General features: G+C 62.8%; 2 protein-coding genes across 10 annotated transcripts in view; one reads left to right on the top strand and one right to left on the bottom strand.

Annotated features, from left to right (window-relative positions):
- The window catches only part of EVI5L (ecotropic viral integration site 5 like), a 29,291-nt gene extending 14,196 nt beyond the window's left edge, over nt 1-15,095 (top strand). For 2 of the 6 annotated variants that reach the window (XM_067032914.1, XM_067032910.1), the window contains exons 7-19: nt 913-1,056; nt 1,201-1,290; nt 2,400-2,497; nt 2,581-2,641; nt 5,830-5,883; nt 6,761-6,793; nt 7,830-7,970; nt 10,984-11,112; nt 12,480-12,857; nt 12,944-13,090; nt 13,172-13,267; nt 13,324-13,443; nt 13,600-15,095. In XM_067032914.1, coding sequence (XP_066889015.1) covers nt 913-1,056; nt 1,201-1,290; nt 2,400-2,497; nt 2,581-2,641; nt 5,830-5,883; nt 6,761-6,793; nt 7,830-7,970; nt 10,984-11,112; nt 12,480-12,857; nt 12,944-13,090; nt 13,172-13,267; nt 13,324-13,443; nt 13,600-13,878 — 1,770 coding nt within the window. In that variant the 3' untranslated portion in view covers nt 13,879-15,095. The remainder of the gene's footprint in view (nt 1-912; nt 1,057-1,200; nt 1,291-2,399; nt 2,498-2,580; nt 2,642-5,829; nt 5,884-6,760; nt 6,794-7,829; nt 7,971-10,983; nt 11,113-12,479; nt 12,858-12,943; nt 13,091-13,171; nt 13,268-13,323; nt 13,444-13,599) is intronic. The other 4 variants (XM_059062618.2, XM_067032913.1, XM_059062619.2 and 1 more) reach the window with 4 other exon arrangements.
- Nucleotides 15,096-18,019: 2,924 nt separating this feature from the next.
- PRR36 (proline rich 36) lies at nt 18,020-22,819 on the bottom strand. Of its 4 annotated transcripts, none has more exons than XM_067032909.1 (6): nt 22,803-22,819; nt 21,619-21,893; nt 21,403-21,502; nt 21,062-21,174; nt 19,060-20,964; nt 18,020-18,868 (listed from the first exon to the last, which is right to left on the bottom strand). In XM_067032909.1, exons 2-6 carry the CDS (start codon nt 21,884-21,886, stop codon nt 18,354-18,356), a joined length of 2,901 nt encoding a protein of 966 aa, XP_066889010.1. In that variant the 5' UTR covers nt 21,887-21,893; nt 22,803-22,819; the 3' UTR covers nt 18,020-18,353. The 4 variants fall into 4 exon arrangements, with proteins under 4 accessions (XP_066889010.1, XP_058918593.1, XP_066889008.1 ...); XM_059062610.2 differs by lacking the exon at nt 22,803-22,819 and adding an exon at nt 22,440-22,520; XM_067032907.1 differs by lacking the exon at nt 22,803-22,819 and adding an exon at nt 22,196-22,289.
- Between the last annotated feature and the right edge of the window lie 1,911 nt (nt 22,820-24,730).

Here is a 24,730-nt window from a genome sequence, read left to right as displayed (position 1 = left end):
AGAGCCATTACGGCCAGGGTGGAGAAGTCAGCCTGGCTCAGACACACCCACAGCTCCCTCCTGTCTGCTCCCCGGTGTGGCAGAAGGAGGGAAGGTGTTGTCTGCCTGCCTTTGCTGATTACTGGAGAACCGCAGCCGCCTCTGTTTATAAATAGCAGTCCCACAGGGCCCGCTCCTGGCTGGCAGAGAGAGCCAGTATACATGTGTGTACACACACACACACACACACGCGCGCGCACACACGCCTGCTGTGCAGCTCTGCGCCACAGTGGGCAGGACGCGCCCAGTCATGAAAGCCCCCTTCCTCAGGCCCAGGGGATGGGGAGGTGCTGTCGGTCGAGGGGACCCGTAGTGCCAGCAAGCAGGTGTTCCAGGGCCACAGGGGAGGAACACTTCCGCCCCAGGCTGGGGAGCTGAGAGCTCCCGTGGCGAAGGAGCTGGCCGCCACCAGAGAGCTCCTGAGTCGGGAAGCCCAGGGCAGGCCTGGGGACAGCCCGAGGGTTTGTTCTCCCAGTGAAGGACCTCCAGGGGGTCCTACCGCCTTCTCCAGCCTCAGTTCCCCCAGTTTCTGTCGCTTTCCAGCAGTCTGAAGTTCAGACCAGTCAGACAGGCATCCCCTGAGCGTTGCCGGGCACAAAGCACGGAGCACTGTGGGGGGCGGTGGTGAGGGTCCCCCAGGCAGCTGGGCCTCCTGCCATCCCTGCGCATGTCCCCACCTAGTGCTGCTCAGAGCTCCGGGGTGCTGCCGCCCCACCCAGAGACAGCGCGGGGGGCTGCCCAGGGCAGGTCAGGGAAGGCTCCCTGGAGGTGCAGGCACTGAGGCCTAGCACTTGCCGTTGGAGGGAGCCGGTGAGTGCTGACAGCTGTGCCCAGCACCCTCCTCATGGTGCCTGGCCTCCCCCTGCACCCCAGGAGCAGCTCCCGGACCTGAACACCCACTTCCGCTCCCAGAGCTTCCACACGTCCATGTACGCCTCCTCCTGGTTCCTCACGCTCTTCCTGACCACCTTCCCACTGCCCGTCGCCACGCGCGTCTTTGACATCTTCATGTACGAGGTGAGGGCCACATGCCCCTCCTCTCCTGGCCGCTCTGGGTGGAGTGATTCACGCCCCCAGTGGAAACGATTCCAGGGCTCAGGGAGGGTCAGAGGGCTCCCCAGGAGCATGACCAGAGATGCACTTCCCCCGCCTCCTTCGCAGGGCCTGGAGATCGTGTTCCGGGTGGGCCTTGCCCTGCTGCAGGTGAACCAGATGGAGCTGATGCAGCTGGACATGGAGGGGATGTCCCAGGTGGGCCAGGGCGGGCAGGCTTGCCCCCCAGCAGGGGCACCTGGGCGGGTGGAGCCCTTCTGAGAGATGGGGAGGCCCTGGACTTCCTGAGCGCCCTGATCCTTTCCCATCACCTCTGCCCCCCCAAGGTCTCCATGGAGGACCGGAGTTGGGGGGTGCCCGAGGAGCCCCAGGCTCTGCCAGACAGCCCAGGGCCAGCAGCCTGGCAGCAGGGAGAGAGGAAGGCCCAGGCCAAGCCCTGGGAGTCCCCCCGCTTCACCTGCCCCCAGCTCTGTGTCCCCAGAGCCTAACATGGCAAATAGTAATACTGGCCAAACCAGAAGGCCTTGGGTGTGGTTTTGGCCCCAGCAACCAGGCCGGGCGAGGGCACAGGAGGCAGTGAGGGGGCTGGGGCAGACTCTCGCCCTGCCCCACCACAGCCTACCCCAGCTGCCCTGCCTGCTGAGAAGAGGCCGGCCTGCATCTCACCGCCATGTCCCCATCATGCAGGACCCCGCCCCCTCCCAGCGTCCTCCAGCTGGTGCTTCAGGGAAGAATGCACAAAGGCCACAGTTGTGTCCACGAACACGGGCATCCATTGTCCGCAGCTGCCAGAGGGGGCCAGCTGGGCTAGGGAGTGGGAGCCAGCCTGGCCCCGAACTGCAGCAAGCTGTGTCCACCCGGCAGCTTGCGCTTAACTCTTTGCGGAGGTTCCCGGGGCCCCAGGCGAGCAGGCAGACCACTGGGGGGTCCTCCCTCTGGCTTCCTCCGCACCACCCCGATCCTTCAGCCTCTTCCATCTCCTCTCACTGCCCTGGGGCAGCGGCATGTCTCCCCCTTCCTCCGTGAAGGTCCTCTGTGCTCGGACCCCACCCACACCCACACCTGGCCTTCGCCCTCAGGAGCTCCCGAAGCCCGCTTCCCCTGCAAACAGAGTCCTGGCTGCAGGCAGCTCCTTCTCACTCGATCCACACAACAGGCCAGGTGATGGCGAGGGCCCAGGCCGACTGGCTCTGGCCGTCCCTCCTGGTGTGCCCAGGCCCTGCTCCAGGGAGGCAGGGTGCCGCAGGGGCTCGGGTGGCCCCAGGCAGTCAGGGCCCGTGTGTCCGTGACCACCCGTGTCCCCACAGTACTTCCAGAGGGTAATCCCCCATCAGTTCGACAGCTGCCCGGACAAGCTGATCCTCAAGGCTTACCAGGTCAAGTACAACCCCAAGAAGATGAAGAGGTCAGTACCGGGAGGCCAGGGTGCTGGCGGAAAGGGGGTCTCCGAGGGTGGGACAGTGAGCACGTCTGCCCTCCCGTCTGCAGGCTGGAGAAGGAGTACGCAGCCATGAAGAGCAAGGAGATGGAAGAGCAGATCGAGATCAAAGTGAGTCCCAGGTTGGCCTGGGCAGTGTTGGCGGGAAAGGGGAGGCGGGGGTTGGTGGTGGTGGCGGATATGCCCTCGGGAGCCCCCCTGACGGCCGCTAGAGGGCAGCCCACCCAGCGCAGGCCACACAGCAGGGGGTTCTTAGGCTCTGAGAGGTGGTCCCTCGGCCTGCCTGTCCTTTCACTCACCACCAGGCCGGCATGGGAGCAAGGGCCCCCCACCCCAGCACTGGGGACACAGTGGTGAACAGGGCCACTGAGATTCAACCTCCAGCCCTTTCCCCTCCCGGAGGTCTGGGGCTGGGACTGAAAGTTCCAACCCTCTCATCACAGGACTGAGTCCCCGGCAAGCAGCACCATCCTTAGGTGATGAGGGGGGTGGGGGCTTTCCAAAAGTCATCTCATTAACATAACAAAGACACCTTTATTCCTCTCCTCACTTAGCAAATTCCCAGGGTTTTAGGAGCCTGTGCCAGGACCAGGGACAAAGACCAAGTATATATTCCTTGTAAATCACAATATCATAGAGGGTTTTCTGGGTGTGCAGAGCCTCTGAACCCAGACGTCCCTCCATCTCCTTCCCTCTGCTTTCATCCCTCCAGACGTGATTTTGGTTATGCCCTCAACAGGCGTTTAGTGAGCACTATGTGTCAGAGTCACAGCAGGACTGAGGGCCCCCAGTCCAGTGGAGGTGGGGGCCAGACACTAACACAAACAGCAGCACAGCCTGGCTCTGTCCTCCTCAGGGGCAGAGTCCCACAGTGGCTGAAACTGGAGTCCCACAGGCCAGAGTTCGAATCCCAGCTCTCCTACAGACCAGCTGTGTGACCTGCCAGGAGGGTGAATTCACCTCTCTGATCCTCAGTGTCCCCTTCTGCAAAAGAGGGATGATGCTCTCCTGTTCAAATCATTATTATTACTAACCACCACCACCATCATCATCCGTACCTCCTCTAGAAAGGCAGAGACAGAACCTAGATTAGAATCCAGGTCACCTGCCACCCATACCTGAGTGGCGAAAGAGGGCATCATTGTCCTGGCCCTGTTTGTAAGTTTTTGAGAAATAGTCTTGTGTCCTGAATTTTTAAGCATCTCCCTTTCTCAGGAAAGGCAGCTTTACTGACGCACCAGTCCAAACGTGTATGTGTTTTCTGCTCACGCACAGACAAGGGCCTGCTGCCATGTGGTGACCATGATGGCTCAGCAGTAGGGAGGGACACAGCGGATCCTTAAACCACACGCCCAGCCTGGAAAATTATCACTAGAGGAGACTGTGTGCCCCAAGGGCAGGGCAGATGCCTTCTCCCCTGACCCTGCCCTGTGCCCTTTCACCTTTCGCCTGTTTAAAAATGTATCTGGGATTTGTTTTAATCAGGTATGGTGAGGTGACAGACACAGAGACAACCGCCTTCAAGAGAAGAGTTTATTACTCAGGAGGGGGCACGCCTCTGCACGCAGGGCCACATGGGGAAGCACCAGGGTGGGTCATGAGGCAGAAGGAGAAAAGCATGGGCCAGAGCCCTTATTGTGGTTTCCACAGGAAGGGATGGGCGAGGCAGGGTAGGCAAGTTCAAGAGACTTCAGGATTGGCTAGTTCGAATAATTTCCAGGCTCTGGGCTATAGGGGTGGTCCCTAGCTGTCCTGGAACAATTGAGAGCAGGGGAAAGACTAGCTGGGTGTGTGAGAGTTAGATAAGGGAGGTGGGTGGGGGCATGGGCTCTGGATTGGCTGGTTTGCCTGTGGAAGGCGAGCTAGTAGGCAGGTTGTCTACTCTCCCTAGGAATTAGCTAGCCCTGGGAGGGGCAGGATTAGCAAGGCCGCAGGATGTCACAACATTAAAAATACAGGAAAAAAGGGACTTCCCCGGCAGTCCAGTGGTTAAGACTCTGCGCCCCCACTGCAGGGGCCACAGGTTCAGTCCCTGGTTGGGGAACTAAGATCCTGCATACCGCACGGCAAAAAAAGAAAAAAAAAATTTAATAGTGTAATTAGTACATAGGCCCCCATAGTCCTTGTTCACTCTCTGTCTGGTTTTCCCTTGGGAGGAAGAGGAGCGAGGGGGGGTGTTGGTCGGCACATCCAGCTCTTCCAGGGATGGCGGAGCTTGTGGCATCAATGCGTTGAGGCCAGAAAAGGGGCAGACATTCCAGGGGTCAGGGTTCAGGACTCAGGTTCTGGATCCCTATGAGCAACAGAGACCTGTGCCAGCAACAGCTCTGACCCCAGTGAGCCGGGAGGCTCGGGCAAGACACTGCCTGCCTCTGACTCAGTTTCCCCTCCCATGACATGAGTCAGTGCCCATCAATCAAGTCTGCTATTCCCTCTGACCACAGTTGCTTCCTGGGAGTGCTCTGGGTGTTTCCATGGCCTGTTTCTCCCCGGTAGAAACCAGGCAATGTTCTGTGTGATCCACAGGGAAGCAGAACCCTCACTAATCCGTCGGTCAAAACTATTTCTGTACCCACTGCTTAAGGGGTACGTAGTTAGAAACTAGGTGCAAGGCAGATGTGAACCTCCCCTTCTTCCCAAAAGGCTGCGAGGGAACCTAAAACCACAAATATGTAACCAAGACTACCAGCACAGGATGGAAGGCGGAAGCAAGGAGACCATCTCCAGAACCCCAGCCCGGGGAAACTGACAACTCTTGGGTACAGCTGGCTCTCAGTGGGTTGCAGAAATGTAGTTGTCCAACCGAAAGAAGCATGTGTTCAGCAAGACCTCTTCCCCTGGACCCAGACTCTGAGTTTGTCCTCTGAGAATTCAACCCTGGCGCTCCAAGTGAAACAGTGAGGGGTGGGGCCTGTCTGCCAGCGGCTTCCCCCAAAACCCAGAGGCCTTTGCCCTGTGGGAGGCGTCACATTGGTCCTTGACAGGCTCAAGCGTGGGGTAGAAACAGACTCCGGAGCAGGGACCACTCCCCCCAACGCCCCCCACCCCCCTGCACACACAGTGCATAGCCATCAAAGTGATCACATTATTTTTACTGAACCAGAGTTTGTTTTTAAAAAAACACCTGGTGGACCATTCGGAACAAGAATTGGCCTTGACTATTTTCTGGAATCACTGACCCAGAGCATGAGACACTGGCGCCGTCCTGCTGGGAGGTAGCCTAGCCCTGAAGGGACAGACCTCTGTGTGTACAGGAGCAGGAGGTGGCCTCTGACATGCTCTCCCCTCTACCCGCATAGAGGCTTCGGACAGAGAACCGGCTCCTGAAGCAGCGGATTGAGACCCTGGAGAAGGTGAGGGGTGCGGCCACCAGCCTGTGGTACCGAACCCTCCCAGCCCCGAGCAGGACCCAGCAGCCAGAGGGCCAGCCAGCCTCCTGCCCCGGGTGTCGCGCCCCACCCCACCCCACCCCCAAAACCTGTGGTGTAAATCCCAGAGGCCCCACCACAAGCCCCACTGAGATTTGGGCTGCTGTATAAATTTGGGACTGTGGCGAAACTTTGCTTGAGGAGGGATTGAGTTATAACCCTGCTAACTGCAAACATGGAAATCCATTTGTGCCCAGTGCCCTCCCGGGCTGCCTGGGTGCGGGCTGCTCAGACAAAAGAAAGGAGACGGTGGGGGAGGAGGGGGCGGCCTTGCACTGTGGAGGGGCTGCCATAGCCTTGACCCTGGCCCCCAGCCTGTTTTTAAAGATGGGAGTAGAGACAGGGATCCTCTACTTCCAGCTCCCCACTCAGTCTTGCTTGACACTCCACTGACCACAGGGAGTAGGTGGAATTTGTTACCCTTGCCCCAAAGCCTTGATTCTTGCTTTGCCTCCAAATTAAAATGCACCCACCGGGCCCAGTGCTTCCCTCCCCTGCCCCCTCCCCGGGTGGCACCTCCTCACGAGTGAGGCCCCTGCCTGGCGGCCCCCATGAGTAACACCGCCCTCCCCACTCACACGCAGACCCCTCTCCAGGACGGAGCTGGCTCTGGCTTTGGTCTTCCTCTGGGTCCTCTCCCGCTGGTTCTCTGGTTCTCTGGCCTCACTGCTCTCTCCCTGCTTCTAGAGACAGCCCACTGCGTTAGTGACGAGTGGTTCTTGTCTGTCTCTCCCTCTCTCCTGCCCCCGCGTCTTCTGCTCTGCCTCTTCCCCCTGTCGCTCGGAACCCCTCCACCGGCTAGGAGAGCGCTGCTCTGGCTGATAGGCTAATCCAGGTACTGTAGCTTTTCGTCTCCCGGTCCCACTTCTTCCTGGTCCCCTCACATGACCACCAGACCACCTCTGCCCTGGCCGCTGCCATCCCCCGGGGGCTGAGGGGGGCAGGCCTGGAGCTGCGCATGGGGGTGACTGGGGACCGCTTCTCCCGGGAGACAGAGGCTTCCCTCTGGGGGAGGGGGCGTGCGTGTGAACGCGTGGTGCGTGTGGGCGCATCTGTGAGTGTACCCATACGCACATGCACAGGTTTCCTCCCTCCAGGGGACACAGGTGGGGACCCAGGAGGGCTCGGGGACCCTGAGGCTGCATCAGCAACAGGCCCTGGTGTGTGCACGGCTGAGCCTCCCCAGTAACACACACACACACACACACACACACACACACACACACACACACACACACACACACACATACACACACCCTTCTGGCCCCTCACGCTCTTCTCTGCTCCCACCTGCAAGGCCTGCCATCTTCTTTCACTCACCTGCTTCTGCTGCTGCCTCATCTTGAATGGCTTTATCTGGAAGCTTCTGCCCACTACCTAGTGGCTCTGAGCCTGGAATGGGGGGCCTAAATTGGGTGGGCTGAAGGGATGAGGCTGGGGGGGCCTCGGGCAGGTGGAAGTCCCGGGCTCCAGGACGGGAGAAGGCCCCACGAGAGGTGTATCCCACCCTCCAACCTGGCCCTAAGGAGCCAGACCTGAGCCTCTGGGCCCTTGGCTACCCCCACATCCCCAGCCTCACCAGCAGAGCCCAGCCTCTGCTGTGCCATGTGCCCTGGATAAGGACTTCTCCTCACCTGGGACAGAGACTGAGAGCCAGAGCCTGGGCCCCGGGTGGCTGTGCTCCTCCAGGTTCCTCCCAGAGTGTCCTGTTCCTGCCGGTGCCCCCATCCCCAGGCCCCGTGGGGTGCCCCATCCCAGGCTCCGAGTGTGGGAGGCCTCACCCCTCTTCCTTCCGACCCACCTCCACCCTCTCTGGGCCTCGCCTGGGTTGTGAGCAGAGGGTCACGGCCCCCTCTCCTCTCTGTGCTCAGGGGCAGGTGACACGAGCGCAGGAGGCTGAGGAGAATTACGTCATCAAGCGGGAGCTGGCAGTGGTGCGGCAGCAGTGCAGCTCAGCGGCCGAGGACCTGCAGAAGGCACAGAGCACCATCCGGCAATTGCAGGAGCAGCAGGTAGCAGGCTGGGTGGGCGGGGCCACCAGGGCCAGGCCACGCCCCATGCCCAGCTGCCCGCAGGGCTCTTGAGCAAATGGCTCCAAATCAGCCCTGCCTCAGCCCCTGGCCCACCTGTTCCTTCCTGGGGGGCAGGGGACCCAGAGCAGAGTGCAGATTCTCCCCCATCCTCAGCAGCAAACAGCCCCACACCCAGGGGGGACCCCGTGTTTTCCCAATAGGGTGTCTGGCCTACCACACTGAGAGCAAGGCAGTCACCCTCCCCAGCCCCCAGCCTCAGCACAAGCGTCCCTGCCGGGACCCCTCCTTCCACTGATGGGGCTGTGATTCCTTGGGGGAGCCCTGGTGTCTCCCCAGGGTCTGAAGGGCTGTTGGGCTGTTATCAAACTAAACCCGGGTCCGCTCATCTGACATGCAGCAAAGCCAATCCACCAACACTGGGTTGTGCTGAAGGAAAGTAAAGCATCTATTGCAAACAAGGAGAACAGGCAGCTCATGCTCAAAAGAACCCATAAAGTCCCCAATGGCTTTTAGGCAGGGGTTTTTAAAGACAGTGTTGGGGAGAGGGTCCTAGGATGCATGATCAGCTCACGGATCTCCTTCTGATTGGTTGGTGGTGAGGTAACAGGGTGATGTTTCGGGAATCTCCATCATCAGCCTCCTGGTTCCAGCCAGTCTGGGGTGTGCGTGCTTGTGTTCAGCATGTAGTCACTGTCCTCCACCTGGCTGGGGGGTCTCAGTTTCTGCAGAACAGCTCAAAGATCTGTGTCAGATGGTTATCTATGTCCCTTCAGGAGGACCTAGGCACCCTGTGACCTACTGTCCTCATCATTAACTGCTTGCTGCTCTCTGGAACTCAGGGAAGTCCTAGGAGACTAAAGCCTTTTTCTACAAACAAGCAACGGGGACACCAAAGGGTTTTTGTACCCGGGAAGGTCCCACAGGGTCCTGCTCGGTTTCAATCCCCCCTTTTCTTTGAAACTTGTCAATCCTGACGGGGGGAGGGGTGGCACAGAAAGGCAGTAAAGGTTTTTTTTTTTTTTTTTGGTACGTGGGCCTCTCACTGTTGTGGCCTCTCCCGTTGCGGGGCACAGGCTCCGGACGCGCAGGCTCAGTGGCCATGGCTCACGGACCCAGCCGCTCCGCGGCACGTGGGATCTTCCCAGACCGGGGCACGAACCCGCGTCCTCTGCATCGGCAGGCGGACTCTCAACCACTGCGCCACCAGGGAAGCCCGGCAGTAAAGTTTTGGATGGAGAGGTTAATCCTAAGCTTGGCAGGGGAACTCAGCTTTAGGGGGACTCAGTTTCAGGGCTTCCCTGGGGGGGCCAACCATGCAGGTCAGGAGCTGGGACAAGGGAGAGGGTAACCCCTTCCAGCACCCAGCACTTTGCCCTCGGAAGAGGGTCTGGCCTGTGCCCACCAGTCTGAGCCGGTGGGATGGGGGTGAGGGAGCAGCCCAAGTCTGTTGTGGGGTCATGAACTTCGGATGGATAGTGGGAGGACCCATGGGCTGGAGCACTGCAGAGTCCGCTTCTCCCAAAGAGGGCTTTCAGAACTTTCCTCCAGCCGTACCCAGCAGGCTGCCTGCCTTATGTGGCAACCCACCAGCAGCTGCAGCCTGCAAACTCAGCATGCATGCCCCAGCACAGGTCCCAGAGGGGCAGGGAAGGATGATGTAGGCTCCCTGCGATCCAGGGCTGAACACAGCAGGGCCTGGCAGTGAGCTGGGGGCGGGGGGGGGGGGTCCCTGATTTGGAGAAACCACAGGGTGCTCAAGAAACAGTGGGTAGAGATGGAAGGGTCATTCGCTGAGGAGGGCCCCCTCACCCAGGCCTGGAGACCTGGCCTGAGGGATGCAAGCTGATTCTTCGCTCCCAGGTACAGGGGGGTGGAACTTCACCGTTGCTCACCTGCATCCACCTCCTGCCCCGCAATTTCGAGTGCTGTAGCCCCACCTGGCTCTGAAGCAGCCAGGCCAGTGGGGAAACTGAGGCTGGGCTAACCCCACCCATGGCATGATGCCCCCTCTCAGGCCAGTCAGAGTGACATTCACCTGCCACCTCTGAGCTCTGGCCTTCAGGGCCTGATCAGAGCCGGGTGAGGCAGGGAGGCCGCTGCAGGCAGAGGGACGGAGTGCGGAAGGTGCCAGCGCAGCCCCTGAGCACCGTCTCCAGAGGCTCCCAGAGGAAGTGCAGCCTGGCAAGAGGTTGGCATGGGGCCTGGAGCCCATCTGAGCCAAGGGAGAGCCACTGGTACCCATGGGCCTCAGAGACCCCCAGTGGTCAAGGGCAGCGAGCAGACCTGGGCAGCTAGGCAGGTGGGGGAAGAGGGTGGCAGCTGCCCTGCCAGGCTCCCCGGGGAACGACCCCAGGGGCTGCCCTCCCCCACTGGCCAGGTTTGTTTTGTTTAGTTTTGGCTGCGCCACGTGGCATGTGGGATCCTATTTCCCCTCGACCAGGGATCGAACCTGTGCCCCCTGCAGTGGAAGTGCGGAGTCTTAACCACAGGACCGCCAGGGAAGTCCCACGGCCAGGTCTTCTTTATTAGGCCCACCCATCACCCCTCGGACTCCTAGGGTACCTTTGAGAAGCCCCTGGGCACTGATCAAGAAAGGAGTCTCTGCAAACTCTTTCACCATCTGCCCCATACCACCCTCACCCTGTGGTTAGGCCACGGGCCACACAGCAGGAGGGGCTCTCCGGAGAACTCGCCCTCCGTCCTCATCCCAGTAATCCTGGGAACCAGTCACTGGTGTCCCTTTCCATGGCATCCTGAGGCCATGGAAAGTCCCCTCTGTTCCCGGGACCCCTAGACACAGACCATCAGGGCCCCCATGGCATCCGGCCCCTCCGGCAGATCTGGAGTTTCTCCTCACCCCCCTCTCCACCCACAGCCCGGCCCTGGCGGTGGACGGGGTGGGGCCAGGCCTGGGACACAGCCGGCTTGGCAGGAAGGCTGCCCACCTCTGGCCGCAGCCTGGGGCCCAACGCAGCCCTCTGCCTGCCCCCAGGATAACCCACGCCTCACCGAGGACTTTGTGGCCCACCTGGAGACGGAGCTGGAGCAGTCACGGCTGCGGGAGACCGAGACTCTGGGGGCCCTGCGGGAGATGCAGGACAAGGTTCTAGACATGGAGAAGGTGCGACTGGGCAGGTGCTGGGGGAACCCTGAGGAAGGGGAGGTGACAAGAGGCCCTAGCCAAGAAGGGGTGGCCAGGGGGACCAGTGGGACAGGCCCTGGAGTCAGAGCCCCCTGCCCCAGCAGCCCCCAAGGAGCCCAGGGCACCTCCCTCGGCCCCTGCCTCCTTCTCCTTGGTCTCCACACCAGGGTCTCGGTAGATGGGAAGTTGGGCCCCTCACCCTCAGACCCTCTCAAGCCCTGGAGGTACAGACGTGCGTGCACTCACACACACACGAGCAGACAAAGAGCAACACCACTCCACAAGGCGTGCACCCGCCCTCATGTGCCAGGCATCAGGCCACCAGTGCAGTGGCCTTCATGGGCTCCCTGGGCTGTATGTGTCCCCCCTCAGGCCCTGGGTTCCAGGATGGAGAGAGGGGGAGGGAAGGTCAAGGCCCAGGCCCATCAGGGCTGCTCCCCTCCATGGAGACACCACCCAGGGGGCCATCCTCTCCCACCTGCAGCCCTGCAGGGGCACCAGGCCTCTTGGTCCCTTTCCAGCTCCTTCCACACTGGTTATTGTCTCAATTCCCAAGGCGCTGCCAGAAGGGAGGTGCCCTGGCCACCAGAGGGCAGCACTCACCCACTGGCAGGAGCCATACCCCCTACCTCCAAGCTGCGCTATTTTGGGTGCCCTCCCAGGTGGGATGTCTCTGCCATGTGGCCATCGGCCTCTCGGTCCCCAACTGCCCGCCAGCCCAGAGCTGGGCTTCCCATCCCCCTCCCTCCACATCAGAGGGAAATGTGGGCCCAGTAGGTCTGCCACCACCCCCCCACCCCAACTCCCAGACTCAAACGAGGGTCAGAGAGTTGGCTTTTGGTCCAAGAGGCTGGAGCACGAATCGCTCATCATCCTGGCCCTTGGGAGGCCAGGATAGGGCCTAAGCCGGCCCTCAGTCCATCCCCAGGGAGACGGTGCTGAAATCCACCGTCTTCTCTGCTCCAGCTGGGCCAGGTCCCGGGTCTGGGCCCGGAGGGTGTGGATCTCAGATTCCCAGGCGGGTAGCACCCGTCCTGTCCCAGCCCACCCAGTGTTACTAGCAGTCACATGTTGTGAGGGGGTTGCCCTAGGCCAGTGGTGCCAGAGAGCAGGTGCTGTTATTACACCAATTTTACAGACCAGGATGTCCAGCTGGGGTGGCAAGGGTGGGGTCTCCTCCCCTCGGGCCTGGTCCTTGTTCCCTCCGGCGCATCCTGGGGTCCAGGGTGCGCCCTCTCCCAGCCGGGCCTGAGCGCAGAGGAGAGGAGAGCCGGGGCGAGGGACCTGCGGGAAGAGCCGCGTGGCCGCGCACCTCCCCTGGGCTCTGACCGCTCCTCTCCCCGCAGAGGAACAGCTCTCTGCCCGACGAGAACAACGTGGCGCGGCTGCAGGAGGAGCTGAAGGCGCTCAAGGTGCGGGAGGGTGAGGCCGTGGCCTCGGCGCGGGAACTGAAACTGCAGCTGCAGGAGCTCTCGGACACCTGGCAGGTGAGGGAGGGCCTCGCCCGACGCGCACGAAGCGGCCTCGGGGCTCCCAGGCGGAGGCCGACCGCCGACTTCTCCCCGCAGGCCCATCTGTCCCGCGGCGGCCGCTGGAAGGAGTCCCCGCGGAAGCTGGTCCTGGGCGAGCTGCAGGACGAGCTGATGAGTGTGCGGCTGCGCGAGGCCCAGGCTCTGGCCGAGGGCCGCGAGCTGCGGCAGCGCGTGGTGGAGCTCGAGACGCAGGTGGGCCGCTGCCCGCCTGGGGAGGGGACTCGGAGCCCGGGGTCGGCCCCGCGGCGAGGCCGTGACCCCCGCCCGTCCGCCCCCAGGACCACATCCACCGCAACCTGCTGAACCGCGTGGAGGCGGAGCGAGCGGCGCTGCAGGAGAAGCTGCAGTACCTGGCGGCGCAGAACAAGGGGCTGCAGACGCAGCTCAGCGAGAGCCGCCGCAAGCAGGCGGAGGCCGAGTGCAAGGTGCCGCACCCCCACACACACCGCGCCCGCGCCCCCGCCCGTCCCGCCGCGCCCCTTGACCGCTTGTCCCCCCGCCCCCAGAGCAAGGAGGAGGTGATGGCCGTGCGCCTGAGGGAGGCGGACAGCATGGCGGCGGTGGCCGAGATGCGGCAGCGCATCGCCGAGCTGGAAATCCAGGTAAGCGGCGGGGCCGGGGCTGGGGCCGGGCTGCGGGGCGGGACCCCGCGCTGAAGTCCGGCGACCTGGCCCGCCCGCAGAGGGAGGAGGGCCGCATCCAGGGCCAGCTGAACCACTCGGACTCGTCGCAGTACATCCGCGAGCTCAAGGACCAGATCGAGGAGCTGAAAGCCGAGGTGAGCGCGGGAGGGGCGTAAGAGCCCCGGTGTCCTCGGCCGGTGACGGGCCGGGAGTCGGCGCCTCGGGGAGCGGGAGAGGAGGGGGCCCGGCGGCCGGACTCCGTCCGTGGGTACGTCGGTCCACGCCTCCAGCGCGCGGGTCCCCCGCCCCAGGTGCGGCTTCTGAAGGGCCCGCCGCCCTTCGAGGACCCGCTGGCCTTCGACGGGCTCGGCCTGGCGCGGCACCTGGATGAGGACTCGCTGCCGTCGTCGGACGAGGAGCTGCTCGGCGTGGGCGTGGGCGCGGCGCTGCAGGACGCACTCTACCCGCTGTCCCCGCGCGACGCGCGCTTCTTCCGCCGTCTGGAGCGGCCGGCCAAGGACAGTGAGGGCAGCTCAGACAGCGATGCCGACGAGCTGGCCGCTCCCTACAGCCAGGGCCTGGACAACTGAGGCAGTGCCCCGCGTGCCCGGAGCCCGGCGCCGCCGCCTGCCCGCTCCTTCGCCGCCGCCCGCACTTAACAAACTCCAGGCCCTCGGTGGTCCCGCCCACCCCGAGGGCCAGGACCAGCGCGGCAGGGCGCAGAGGGTAGGACCGAAGTCTGGGGATCCTGAGTCCCCTGGCAGGCCCACTCTCCTCAGCAGTGTTTACCCATCTTGGTCCGTACCCCTCTGGGCCCAGTTACCTGGAGGGTCTGCCCCTCTTAACAGCCAGGGCAGGGGAGGACCCAGGGGTCCCAGGACTGGAGGAGCAGGAACCTCCCCCCTCCTACCCGGCCTCCTTCTGGGACAAGGGTGGCCCGGCTGGGAAGGACCCAGGAGCCAGAGGAGGCCTGAGGAAGAAGAGGCCGCTCTAGGCCTGTCGTTACCACCCCGTACCACCCTCGGGACCCTTGGCCTCTGGGGACAGATGGCCAGGCTGGGTTTTCCTGCTTGGGGCAGGCATTGTGGCCCCTGCGACAGAAACCAAAGCCCCCCCTACTGTGTGCAGGGCCGCGCAGGCTGTGAGTGGCCAGCCGGAACCAGCCAGGGCCTGGGTAGTGTCTGTCCCTGCTTCTTGGGGGCCAGAGCAGCTGTAAGGAAGTGAAGAGACGCCCCTCTCCCCAGCACACCACATCTTCCTCTGTGACAGTCCCATCACCCCAGCCTGGCCAGTGATGAAGGGGCTCCCCGACCCAGGCTAGCCTCCTCTCCAGGGGGCCCCCAGCCTCCACCTCCGTTCCTTCTCAGTATCCCCAGCCCCACTCTCTGGCCAGAGTCAGGCCCCAGGGGAGGAGGCCTCCCAGTTGAGTTGCCTCCCTGCGCCTGCTCATGGTGGTCCCGTGGTCTCTGCTGAGTCAGAACCAAGAACGGTGCCAAAATCCAACGATGCCCCCAGACTCCCACCCCTGGGGCCTCACGGCCCTCGGGCTGACCCTCTCGGTGCTCCTGGAGCCTAGAGCAGCATCACAAGGAGTCTCCCCGGCACTTCCTGTGGGGGATCCATGCTCAGTACCCCCTCCTGGTCGCCCACTCCTCAGTATTACAAAGCCTGGGGACCAGGGTGGGCATCCGAGGGGCTCTCCCACATGCCCCCCACACCGCCCACCACCATTTTGCACACTGCCTGTTCACACTCCACATGTCGCCCAGGCGGGAAAGATGGAAAATAAAGTGTATTTACACAGTCACGGACAAGGGATGCTGAGCGGGGCAGGCCTTGGGTAGGGGAATCACCAGCAGCCATGGGTCCCCGGCCCCTTGTCCAGTGAAGCAGCGGGGAAGGGAGCAGGCTGTCCTTGCCCTTGGGAGCCTCCCACCATCTAAGAGAACCAGACGTGGAGGTCATAGCAGGCCAGTAGGGGGGGGCCAAAGAGGCTGTCCAGGTCGGGTGCGGTGTGCAAGAGGAAAGGACATTCACAGTGTGGGCGTCGGAAGAGACGGTTAGTATTGTAGGAACGAGTCACCAAGGACCTGGGACGTCAGGCGTGCGGACAGACCCTTAGAGCAGGGCATTTTCAGGAGGGTGGCTCTGGAGATGGGGAGGGAGGATGGGCCATGATTTCCCACCTGGGTGACTCAGCTGGGGCCTCCCCTGAGAGACAGACACAGAGGAATGAAGGGTCTTAGCGCCTCAGGAAGATTCAGGATCTGGTTTATTTGGCACCCACTTCCCAAGGCCTTCCGGGTGCTCCACTGTGCCTGGTTCTGAGGGGTCCCAAGTGTAGTGGAGCAGACAGACATTGGGGTGGGAGTAGGGACTTAGCCTGCACAGTAGTGTGGCAAGTGCCTAGACAAATGTGCAAGGAGATCAGGGAAGGCTTCCTGGAGGAGGTGGGGGGGTGATCTGCAAGGGCAGAAGCATAACGGTGAGACGTGGCAGGGACCAGGAGGCACGTGAGGTCTGTGAAGAAGGAACAGGAGAGAGTGGGCCTGGCAAGACCGGGAAGGGGCTTTTCTAGTCAGGAGAGTTTGCACTATGAACTAAGGGCGCTGGGGAGCCATGGAGGGCTTAGGTGAGAGGGGTACCATCAGGTAGACTACGGTATTGGGGGGGGGGCAGTGCAGAGGCAAAACAAGCAGGCAGTGGGGGTTCCCCTGGGGGAGGAAGGCTCAGAGAGGCAGCATCCCTTGTGGGGTTGCCCATGGAGCTGAGGCGGAGTCCCAGCTAGCACAGGGGTGACAGAGCCAGGGATGGCAAAGGAAGGCTTCCTAGGAAGAGACATTTAATTGGGTCCAGCCAGGTGCCAGCCAGGCCCTACCCTCTACACCCAGTGTGGACCCACCAAGTGTCTCCCACTCTGCTGCCTGATACCTGCCAAGCGGCAGGGCAGGCAGGACACTGGTTATGCACCAGGACAGCCGAATCCCAGTTCTATACCCGCCCACGACAGCTCCTGTGGGCCCATGCATCATTCCCATCACAAAGATTTAACGCTGAGACGCTGACAGTTGCTGTCTGCCTCTCCTGCTGCCACCGGGTAATTCCACCTGGCTGGCTCCCAGGAGGGGACACGGCCTTAGGGGAAGTGTCTGAGGTTCTGCCCTGTTCCCTCACAGGGGCTGGCCTTGGAGCCCTGGCTGCCCAGCATGTCAGGAGTCAGCCCCTACCCTTGGGCTTGTCTCAACATCTGGAAACAAGGACACCTGGGTCCTCACCAGGGCCCAGCTTAAAAAAGGGACCTCTGTGGACTTCCCTGGCAGTCCAATCCCTGGTCAGGAGAACTAAGATCCCACATGCCACTTGGTGTGGCCAAAAAAAAAAGGAACTTCTGTAGTTTGCCACCTAACTGATTGGCTCCCAGGGGTGGAGGTGGCAGTGTCCCGCTGCGACAGCGCCAATGTCTCTTCAGACCCCAGGTTGGGAGGCAGCCGCTTCTGGGGTGGGGGACAGGCAGGACTTGGTGATTCCTGTCTGACAGGAACCTGGCTTCAGGGACTGGGTCTAGGAGCAGAGATAGGCCTGAGGGCCCCACTCTGTCCTACCTGCCCTGGGGATTGTGGTTCCCCTTGGGCCTCCATCATTCTTGGTATGAAGCAGGACACCCTCAGGGAGGGAAGGCGTAAGGGGTGCATTTCCGGAAGGGGCACTTGGAAATGAGAGCCTGGGCTGGGGCTTAAAGGGTCCAGGGTCAGGGCGACTGGACTGTGGGAGGGCAAGGAATTATGACTGGGGGAGACAAGTGAAGACATTGGTTGGCTCTGGTGAGGACCCTTGACTCTGGGACACAGGCGAGAATGCCTTGCTGGAAGGGCATGGGGAGGACACCCGAAGTTGGGATGAAAGGCAAGGCCCATGGTTGGGAGGCACAGAGGGGCACGATGAGGGCACCTGGAAAGGAGTGGGCATTGTGAGGACTCCCTGATCTCCCACGAGCCTTGGGAGAGGCTGCTCCTTCCCTGCAGGCCCTCCAAGTGCGGTCCACCCAGGAGGCAGGGAATACCCTTCACGGGCCCTGGACCCAGCTGCAGGCCCGCCTTTTGCACTGCAGCCTCCTCGGTGAGCAGAGGGCAGTGTGCACGCTTGAGAGGCCCTGGAGGGACCTGAGATGGCCATGGGTCACAGGACACCCCTGTCTCCCTCCTACACCCGAGGGTGTGCAAAGTAGGGCGGTGCACACTGAGGAGGGACCTCAGGAAGGGGCCGCCCCACCCTCTCCTTGAATCCAAGCAAGCCTTTCCCACGTGTCTTTCCCCTCCTCCCCAGGAGTGCGCGCTCCCCTGGCCGAGCGTGGGAAGAGCTTGGTCAACTGGCCACACCGCCCACGCCTTGCTCACTCGGTCGTGCGGCCCCACCTGGGCCCCTCCTGCACCTAATTTTTCCATGAGAAATTGGGCATGAGAAGACCTACGTTCACGAACGCGGGTGGGTGCGCGGCGCTGGACCACGGGGACTCGGCATCGCCCGGTCCCACCCCAGCCCCTCTTCGCACGCCCCTATCCTCAATGGAGAAGACGCAAGGCCGGGGAGTGTTCGGGAAGGCCTTCAACCAGAGCTACAATCTGCTGTGCACAGCTGCCGGCACAGCCCCGCCCGGCTCCTCTCGCCGCCCTGCGGTCAGCTGCGCCGCTGGAGGGCCCCAGCCCGCTACCGCGAAGGCGAAAGTGAACAGGCTTCAGTGTCCCGGCTTTATTGGAAACTCGGGCTGCGCGCGGTAGACGATACACTGGAATCCGGACAGGGCCTAGGCCGAGGGAGGGACGAGGCTCGAGGGGAGCGGGAGCTAGTCCTAAACCAAAGGGGCGGGGCTCAAGGGTGAGCCTTGGCCAAAGGTATGGGTGGGTCGCAAGCCTGGGTCAAAATTCTAGGGCTCTAAGGGGTCTGAGACCAATCCACAGCGAGCCGGACTCCAGGAGGAGGGGAGGGGGAGATCTAAGACAAAGATGTGCAACCTGAGGGACGGATCCTAAGGCTGGGGTGGGGCGGGTGAGTGGGGCTATGGTCTGGCTCAGTGGAAGGTCTCCACCTCTACCACGGTCCAGTCACCCTGCGGGGAAGTCACGTCATCCGGGGAGAAGCTAGTGACTGAGGTGATGCTGGCGCGGGATTCGTCCAGGGGAGACAATAGTTCGGCCCAGCGGCCCAGTTCGGCGTCGCTGAGCGCAGTGCGGGCTCCCCCCGCGCTGCCTGCACCCCCCGCGTCCCCTGAGCCACCGGTGCCGCCCGCGGCACCCTCGGCCGCAGCTAGCAGCAGCGTCCGGCTCAGCAGGTGCTGCACGACGCTCGCCTGCAGCGCCCCCAGCGGCAGCTCGCCCAGACGCGCCGGCTTCGCGCCCCGCGAGGCCGCTCCAGCCCCAGCCCCAGCCCCAGCCGCCGCCTTCCCACCGCCCGCGCCAGGCCCGGGCCCCGGATCCAGCGCGCCTGTGGCGGGAGTCGCCGACTCGGGCCCTTCAGCCTCGTAGATGGTGCACAAGCCGTCAGCAGAGCCCGACCCGGCAGCAGGAGACCAAGGCAGGGGCGCTCCTGCGGGGAGAGGAGCCAGGCTGGGCAAAGGGAGCGGGAAGCCCCGCCCCCGACACAAGACCCCGCCCCCTCCTTCAACTCTGCCCTCAGACCCAACTGTCCTGCCCCCGATTTGCAAAGCCTCGCCTCCGACCTCGCCCTCCTACCGTCCCCAGACCTCGCACCTCCGCAGTGTCCGGAGGGCTGCTTACCTGAGGTGCCGCGGATGGCCAGCGGCGGAGTGGAACCACGGCTCCAGGCGGCCGGGTGGCAGGCGGCGAGCTCCGCATCGGCGGGCGGGGAGGTTGCGGCGCCGCCCTCAGGCCCACTGTCGTAGCCGCGCAGCTCTTCGGGCGTGCTCGTGGCGCTGCTGCTGTGGCCCGCCAGGTCCGGGCCGCTCAGCGTACTGGATGGGCTGCGCGAGGGCGGCGGCAGTGGGCCCGGGGCCAGCGCCAGGGTCAGCCGTGGGCCCGAGATTGGGGCATCGGGACCCGGGGTTGGGGGGCGGCGTGGGGCTTGCAGAGGGGGTGAGGCAGGGGGAGAGGGAGGGGTCTGCAAAGCGGGCAAGGCCAGGGAAGGTGGAGCCCGCGGAGGGGGCGTGGCCAGGGGAAGGGGAGGGTCTTGCAGAGGGGGTGAAGCAGGGGGAGAAGGAGGAACTTGCAGAGGGGGTGAAGCGGGGGGAGAGGGAGGGGCCTGCAGAGGAGGTGAGGCCAGAGAAGGTGGAGCCCGCGGAGGGGGCGTGGCCAGGGGAGAGGGAGGGTCTTGCAGAGGGGGTGAAGCAGGGGGAGAGAGAGGGGCCTGCAGAGGGAGCGAGGCCAGAGGAGTTGGAGCCTGCAGAGGAGGCAAGCTCTGAGGAGAGGGAGCGGCCTGAAAGGGAGGCGTGGCCAGAGAAGGTGGAGTGGGGGGTGGGGGCACGGCCAGTGGAAGAGGGGCCTGCAGAGGCTGTGAGGCCAGAGATGGTGTCTGTATAGGAGGAGTGGCCTGTAGGGGGGGAGTGGCCAGAGGCGTGGACAGGGGAGAGGGGGAGCCTAGAGGCAGAGAGAGTGTGGTCAGAAGAGAGGAAGGGGCAGAGGTCTGTGGAGGGGATGTGGCCAGAGAAGGGTCCTGTGTGGGAGGCGTGGCCATTGTATAAGGCGTGGCCTGAAGAGGTGGAGACAGAGAAGGACCGGCCTGCGGAGGGGGCGTGGGCAGAGCAGAAGGAGCCTGAAGAGGGGGTGTGGTTAGGGAAGAAGACGGGTTCCTCAGAGATGTTGCTTGACATAGAGGGACTTGTAGAGGGGCAGTGGCTGGTGGCAGAGGACCCGACAAAGGAGGTGTGGCCAAGGGAGAGGGGAGAGCTGGAAAAGGGGGTAAAGCCAAAGACGCCTCGGTGGGGGGCATACTCCGCAGAACGGGTGAAACTGATGGAGGGGCTGAAGTCAGAAAAGTGGCCGTGGCCAAGGAAGAGGCAGATACCTCCGGAAAAGATGTACCCAGATGTGCGGGGGGAGCTTGCAAAGGAGGTGTGGCCGGTGGAGAGGGGAGGGTCTGCAGAGAGGGTGGAGCAGAGGAAGGAGGGGCTAGTGGAGGGGGCGTGGCCAATGGGTGGGTATGGGCCTGGGGAGGGGGCGTGGTCGGTGGAGATGGAGGGAGCGAGCCCCGCAAGGGAGTGGCTGTGATATGGGAAGGCGGTGCAATAGGACAGGGTAGGGAGGAGGTGGCCAGAGGAGAAAAGCCCTGTGAGGGGACTGCGCCCTTCCTTGGGGGTGTGGCCTGCGGGGGGCGTAGAGCCTGCAGTCCTCTGGACTTGGGCTGCGAGGGATGCCCCAGAGCCCGGGGTGTTCCGGCCGGGGAAGCCCCGGAGCGGGCTGGGGAGGACAGAGGAGTGGCGCTGGAGCCCAGGGGGCGCAAGGTTGGCCTCTGGAGGCCCCCGCCGGCGCTGGGTCGCCTCCTGGTGGCAGGGCTCGGTTCCGCGGCGCTGCGCTCTGGGGCGCTGCTCACTGATTTCCTGGAAACCTCGGTCGGGGGCCGGGGCCGGGCACTCGGAGCTGCCCGGGAGACACCCACCTCAGCGCCCGCAGCCCGGGACCGACGGGAAATGGCCGAGGAGGAGACGGCTGGAGTGGACCCAGAAGAGTCTGGGGACAAAGCAGAAGACCGAAGGGTCGCCGATACTTCTAGGCTGGTCCCCCTCACATCCGAGGAACCCCCTTCCTCCCCAGATCACGCACGTACCTCTCCGTGCCCCAGCGCTCAGGACGCTCCTTCTGGGCCCTTCAGGGGCTTTTCCTCTGGCCACAGGTTCCTCAGCTGGGGGCCGGAGCCCCTTCTGGCCAAGAGGGCCTGGCCTGGGGACAAAAGGGTCTGCGCTCAGGACAGCGCTCCAGCTCCTTGTTTTGTCTCCCAAGTCTACATTTCCCCATCTGTGAGGGCATATGCCTTCTCTGCCAACCAATAATAGCTTTCACCAATTTGCGCCCAGTGATGAGCAAGTACTCCCACACACTTTAATTAAAAGCTTCCAGATGGAGACACTAACCCTTGCCCAAGGCACCAGGGGAGAGGAGGCTTGTTACCTGGTGGGCCCGCTGGCATGCCCCGAGCTAGAGATACAGCCTGGGCCTGGGGTCTTCGCAGGGGCCCGCTCCCCTCTCCCAGCTGCTGGGGGCCTGGAGGCTGTGGGGAGAAGGCCGAGTCAACGCAGGCGCCCCGGAAAGGAAGGGGAGGCTGGGGCCTCAGAGGAGAGAGGGGCAAGAAGATGGGGTCTGAATCAGGGAAAGAGGCTGGAGTACCTGGGCTCCGGGGGCCTGTCCCGGCACTCCGCGGTGGTCCCCCCCGGGGAGTAGCCTCCGGGAGAGCGGCTCCCCGGCTGCCCCCCGCTCGCTCTGCCAGAGGCCCTCGCCCTGAAGCTCCCGCTGCTCCCAGAACTCGAAGAGCCGCGCTGGTTACGGGGGGAGGGGGTCGTGGAGACCCTGGGGCCTTGCGGTTCGGAAGGTTGGGAGGGCGAGAAGAGGGCGTCCGACCGGCGGCCCCTGCCCTGGACTTGTCCCTTTTGTCCATCTCGCACCTGATGAGGAGACCGACCGATCAGCATCCCAGGTCCTGGACAGCTACGCTGCCTGCAGGGATCTGGGTCCTGGCACCTCTCGGCTCTTTCCCCAGCGTCGCCACCCATGGGCGCCCAAACCTCTGCCTGGATCCACTTCCTTCCCACCCACCCACCACTCACCAGCGCAGCTGCTCATGGCTGTCCCCGAGTCCCACCCTCACCGCCTTCCTCCAGGCCATGCCAGCCTCAGCCAACCCCCCTGCTCCCTCTCAGGACCGGAGATCCACCCCCGTACCCCTCGCCCCCTCAGGGACCCTGACCACCAGCGTCGGGACAGGGGGCTGCCACAGGTTCCAGATGAAGGGGACGTGAGCACACGCCCAGGTCCCCCTCGCCAGCCACCAGCGCCGTCCCGGAGGGATGTCGGCACCTGCCGGGAGGAGGAGCGGCCCTGGCTGCCCGCGCACGGGCTCGGGGAGACAAAGAGCCGCGTCCCGAGCCCTTCCCCTCCCCCAGCTGGGCCCTGGTCCGCGCCACCCTTCCACCTGCTCGAGCCGAGCTCACCTTGGGCTCCGGCCTCCCGCCACTCCACGCTGGGTCGCCTGGGGTGGGGCAGGGTGGGAGCGCCGCGGCGGCCGCGAGCGGAGGGCAGGCGAGGGGAGGGGGCGGCGGGGGGCGGCGCGGGGAGGCCGGCCGGCCCCTCGGCGGCGGGCGGGGGAGCAGGGGCCGCGCGCGCTGGATGCAGACCCGGCAGGCAGAGGCGGGAGCGCGCCGAGTAGGGCGGCCGGGAGCGCGTAGGAGGGAGGGGCTGCTTCTCCGCGGCTGCGCCTGAGGACCCCAGACACCCAACCGGTCGGGCTTCGGGGGGAATCCCTTGGGGTCCCGGACTCAGCCGAACCTCCTTTCCTCACCCCCTGCCATACACACCTGCCCCGGCCCCCACCCCAACTACTTGGCGACCAAGGCCCGCCTGGACGCGGATAGGCTGGGCCCTGGCAACCAGGGGGCGGGACCATCGCGCCTCGTGCCCAACTGACCAATCCGGCCGCTTGGTGTCCCAGGCCCTGTTCTCGCTTTTGCGACCGCAGAGGCGGGCCCCCCAGGATTCTTGGGGCTTCCGCCCGTCTCATACCCAAAGGGTTTTCACAGACCCCAGGAAACCCCGTACCTGGTTGGGCTGGGGGGACTGGTGGGAGAATGCAGCCCTGGGAATGTAGGGGTAGACCCCAGATTTGGGGGAAGAGAGGAAGAAAGGACAAGAGGGAGAGACCGAGGATGGTGAGAGATGACCCAGCCTTCTGCAGGTCAGAGCACCCCCCACTCGCCACACCCTCCCAGGTCACACGAAGCTAAGTCAGCAAAGGCTTTCTGGCAGAGCCGGGCTTTGTGGGGATGAGATTATGGGGGGCCTGGAGGTGTAAAAACGGGTGCATGAGGAGCCGAGAAGATCCCGTCTGAGGTTTCCCAGCCCAACCTGAGGGAGTGAGAGGTGTCATTTTGGTGACCCGCCAAACTGGTGCAGAGGCCTCATGGAGGACCTTGATAGGGGACTGTGGCATTGAGGGGGTTGAAGCGAGAAGAGAAAGATGGCCATCCTCAGCTGCCCAGAGCTGGCCAACAGTGCAGGTGCCCTCTTGCACCTCTGCTTATACTCAGGGCCACATGGCTCCCCCCACACACACTGTGCTCTCTGCCCCCAAGCCCCATCTCTTCAGACTCTTAGCCACTCACTACCCCATCCCAAAGAACCAGCTCACTCTGTCTCACCCCTTCCCCCATCACATGTGTATACACACACACACACACACACACACACACACACACACACACAGAGTATCCACCGTATGATTCCATTTATATAATATTCTGGAAAACACAAGCTAATCTATAGTGACAGAAAGCAAATCAGTGGTTGTTGGGGACCACTGGGGGAGGGAAACTTTTGAACCACCAATTGAAGCCACTCTGATTGATTCCTGACCCTCAGAAACTATGTGAGACAATAAATTCTTGTTGTCTTAAGGTGCTAGGTTTGGGGGGCAATTTGTTACACAGCACAGTACTATGTAACTACCTCAGGCTCACAAAACCTTAAAAGCTGGGTATAAAATATCAAATGTTGGTGAGAACGTGGAGAAATTGGAGCAGTTGTGTACTGTTGGTGGGAATGTAAAATGGTGCAGCCACTGTGGTTCCACTTATATGGGGTCCCCAGAGGATTCAAATTCATAGAGATGGATGGTAGAATGGTGGGTGCCAGGAGCTAGGGAGAGGAATGAGGAATATGAGTTCAATGGGGACAGAGTTTCAGTTCTGCAAAACAAAAACAGTTCTGAAGATGGATGGTGGCGATGGTTGCCCAACACTGAATGTACTTAATGGCACTGAACTGTAAACTTAAAAATGGTTAGGATGACAAATTCTATGTTATGTGTGTGTTCTACCACAATTGTTTAAAACCTGGGTAGTGTCCATGCGGGAAAACTCACAAACTACCTGTGGGAATGTAAAGGGGGCAGGCTTTCTGGAGGACAACTGGAAAGCATTGTATGCGTGTCATATGACTGAGACATTCCACTCAAGCATCTGTACCTGTGGCAGTGCCATACAGGTCCTTCCATATCTCCTGAGCACCCACAGTCCCCACCTGCAGGAAAGTCAGAAGTGTCAGTGCCTTAACACACCCTCCATCCCCCTCTCCAGAGCAGCCCTCGGCAATGACAGGCAGGAGCTGGTACATCAATGCTTCAACTCTCTCACCTCTTGGGTGGGAAAACTTGGAGGTGCGTCCTCCACCATCTCCCAGAGCTGCCCAGCACAATGGAGCCCCAGTTGCCCATATTGGCAGCCTGTTC

The sequence above is a fragment of the Kogia breviceps genome, chromosome 4 (genome assembly GCF_026419965.1).
Source record: "Kogia breviceps isolate mKogBre1 chromosome 4, mKogBre1 haplotype 1, whole genome shotgun sequence".
NCBI classification, from domain to species: Eukaryota; Metazoa; Chordata; class Mammalia; order Artiodactyla; family Physeteridae; genus Kogia; species Kogia breviceps.
Note: the sequence above shows the minus strand (reverse complement) of the source record. Positions and strands in the feature narration are given on the sequence as shown.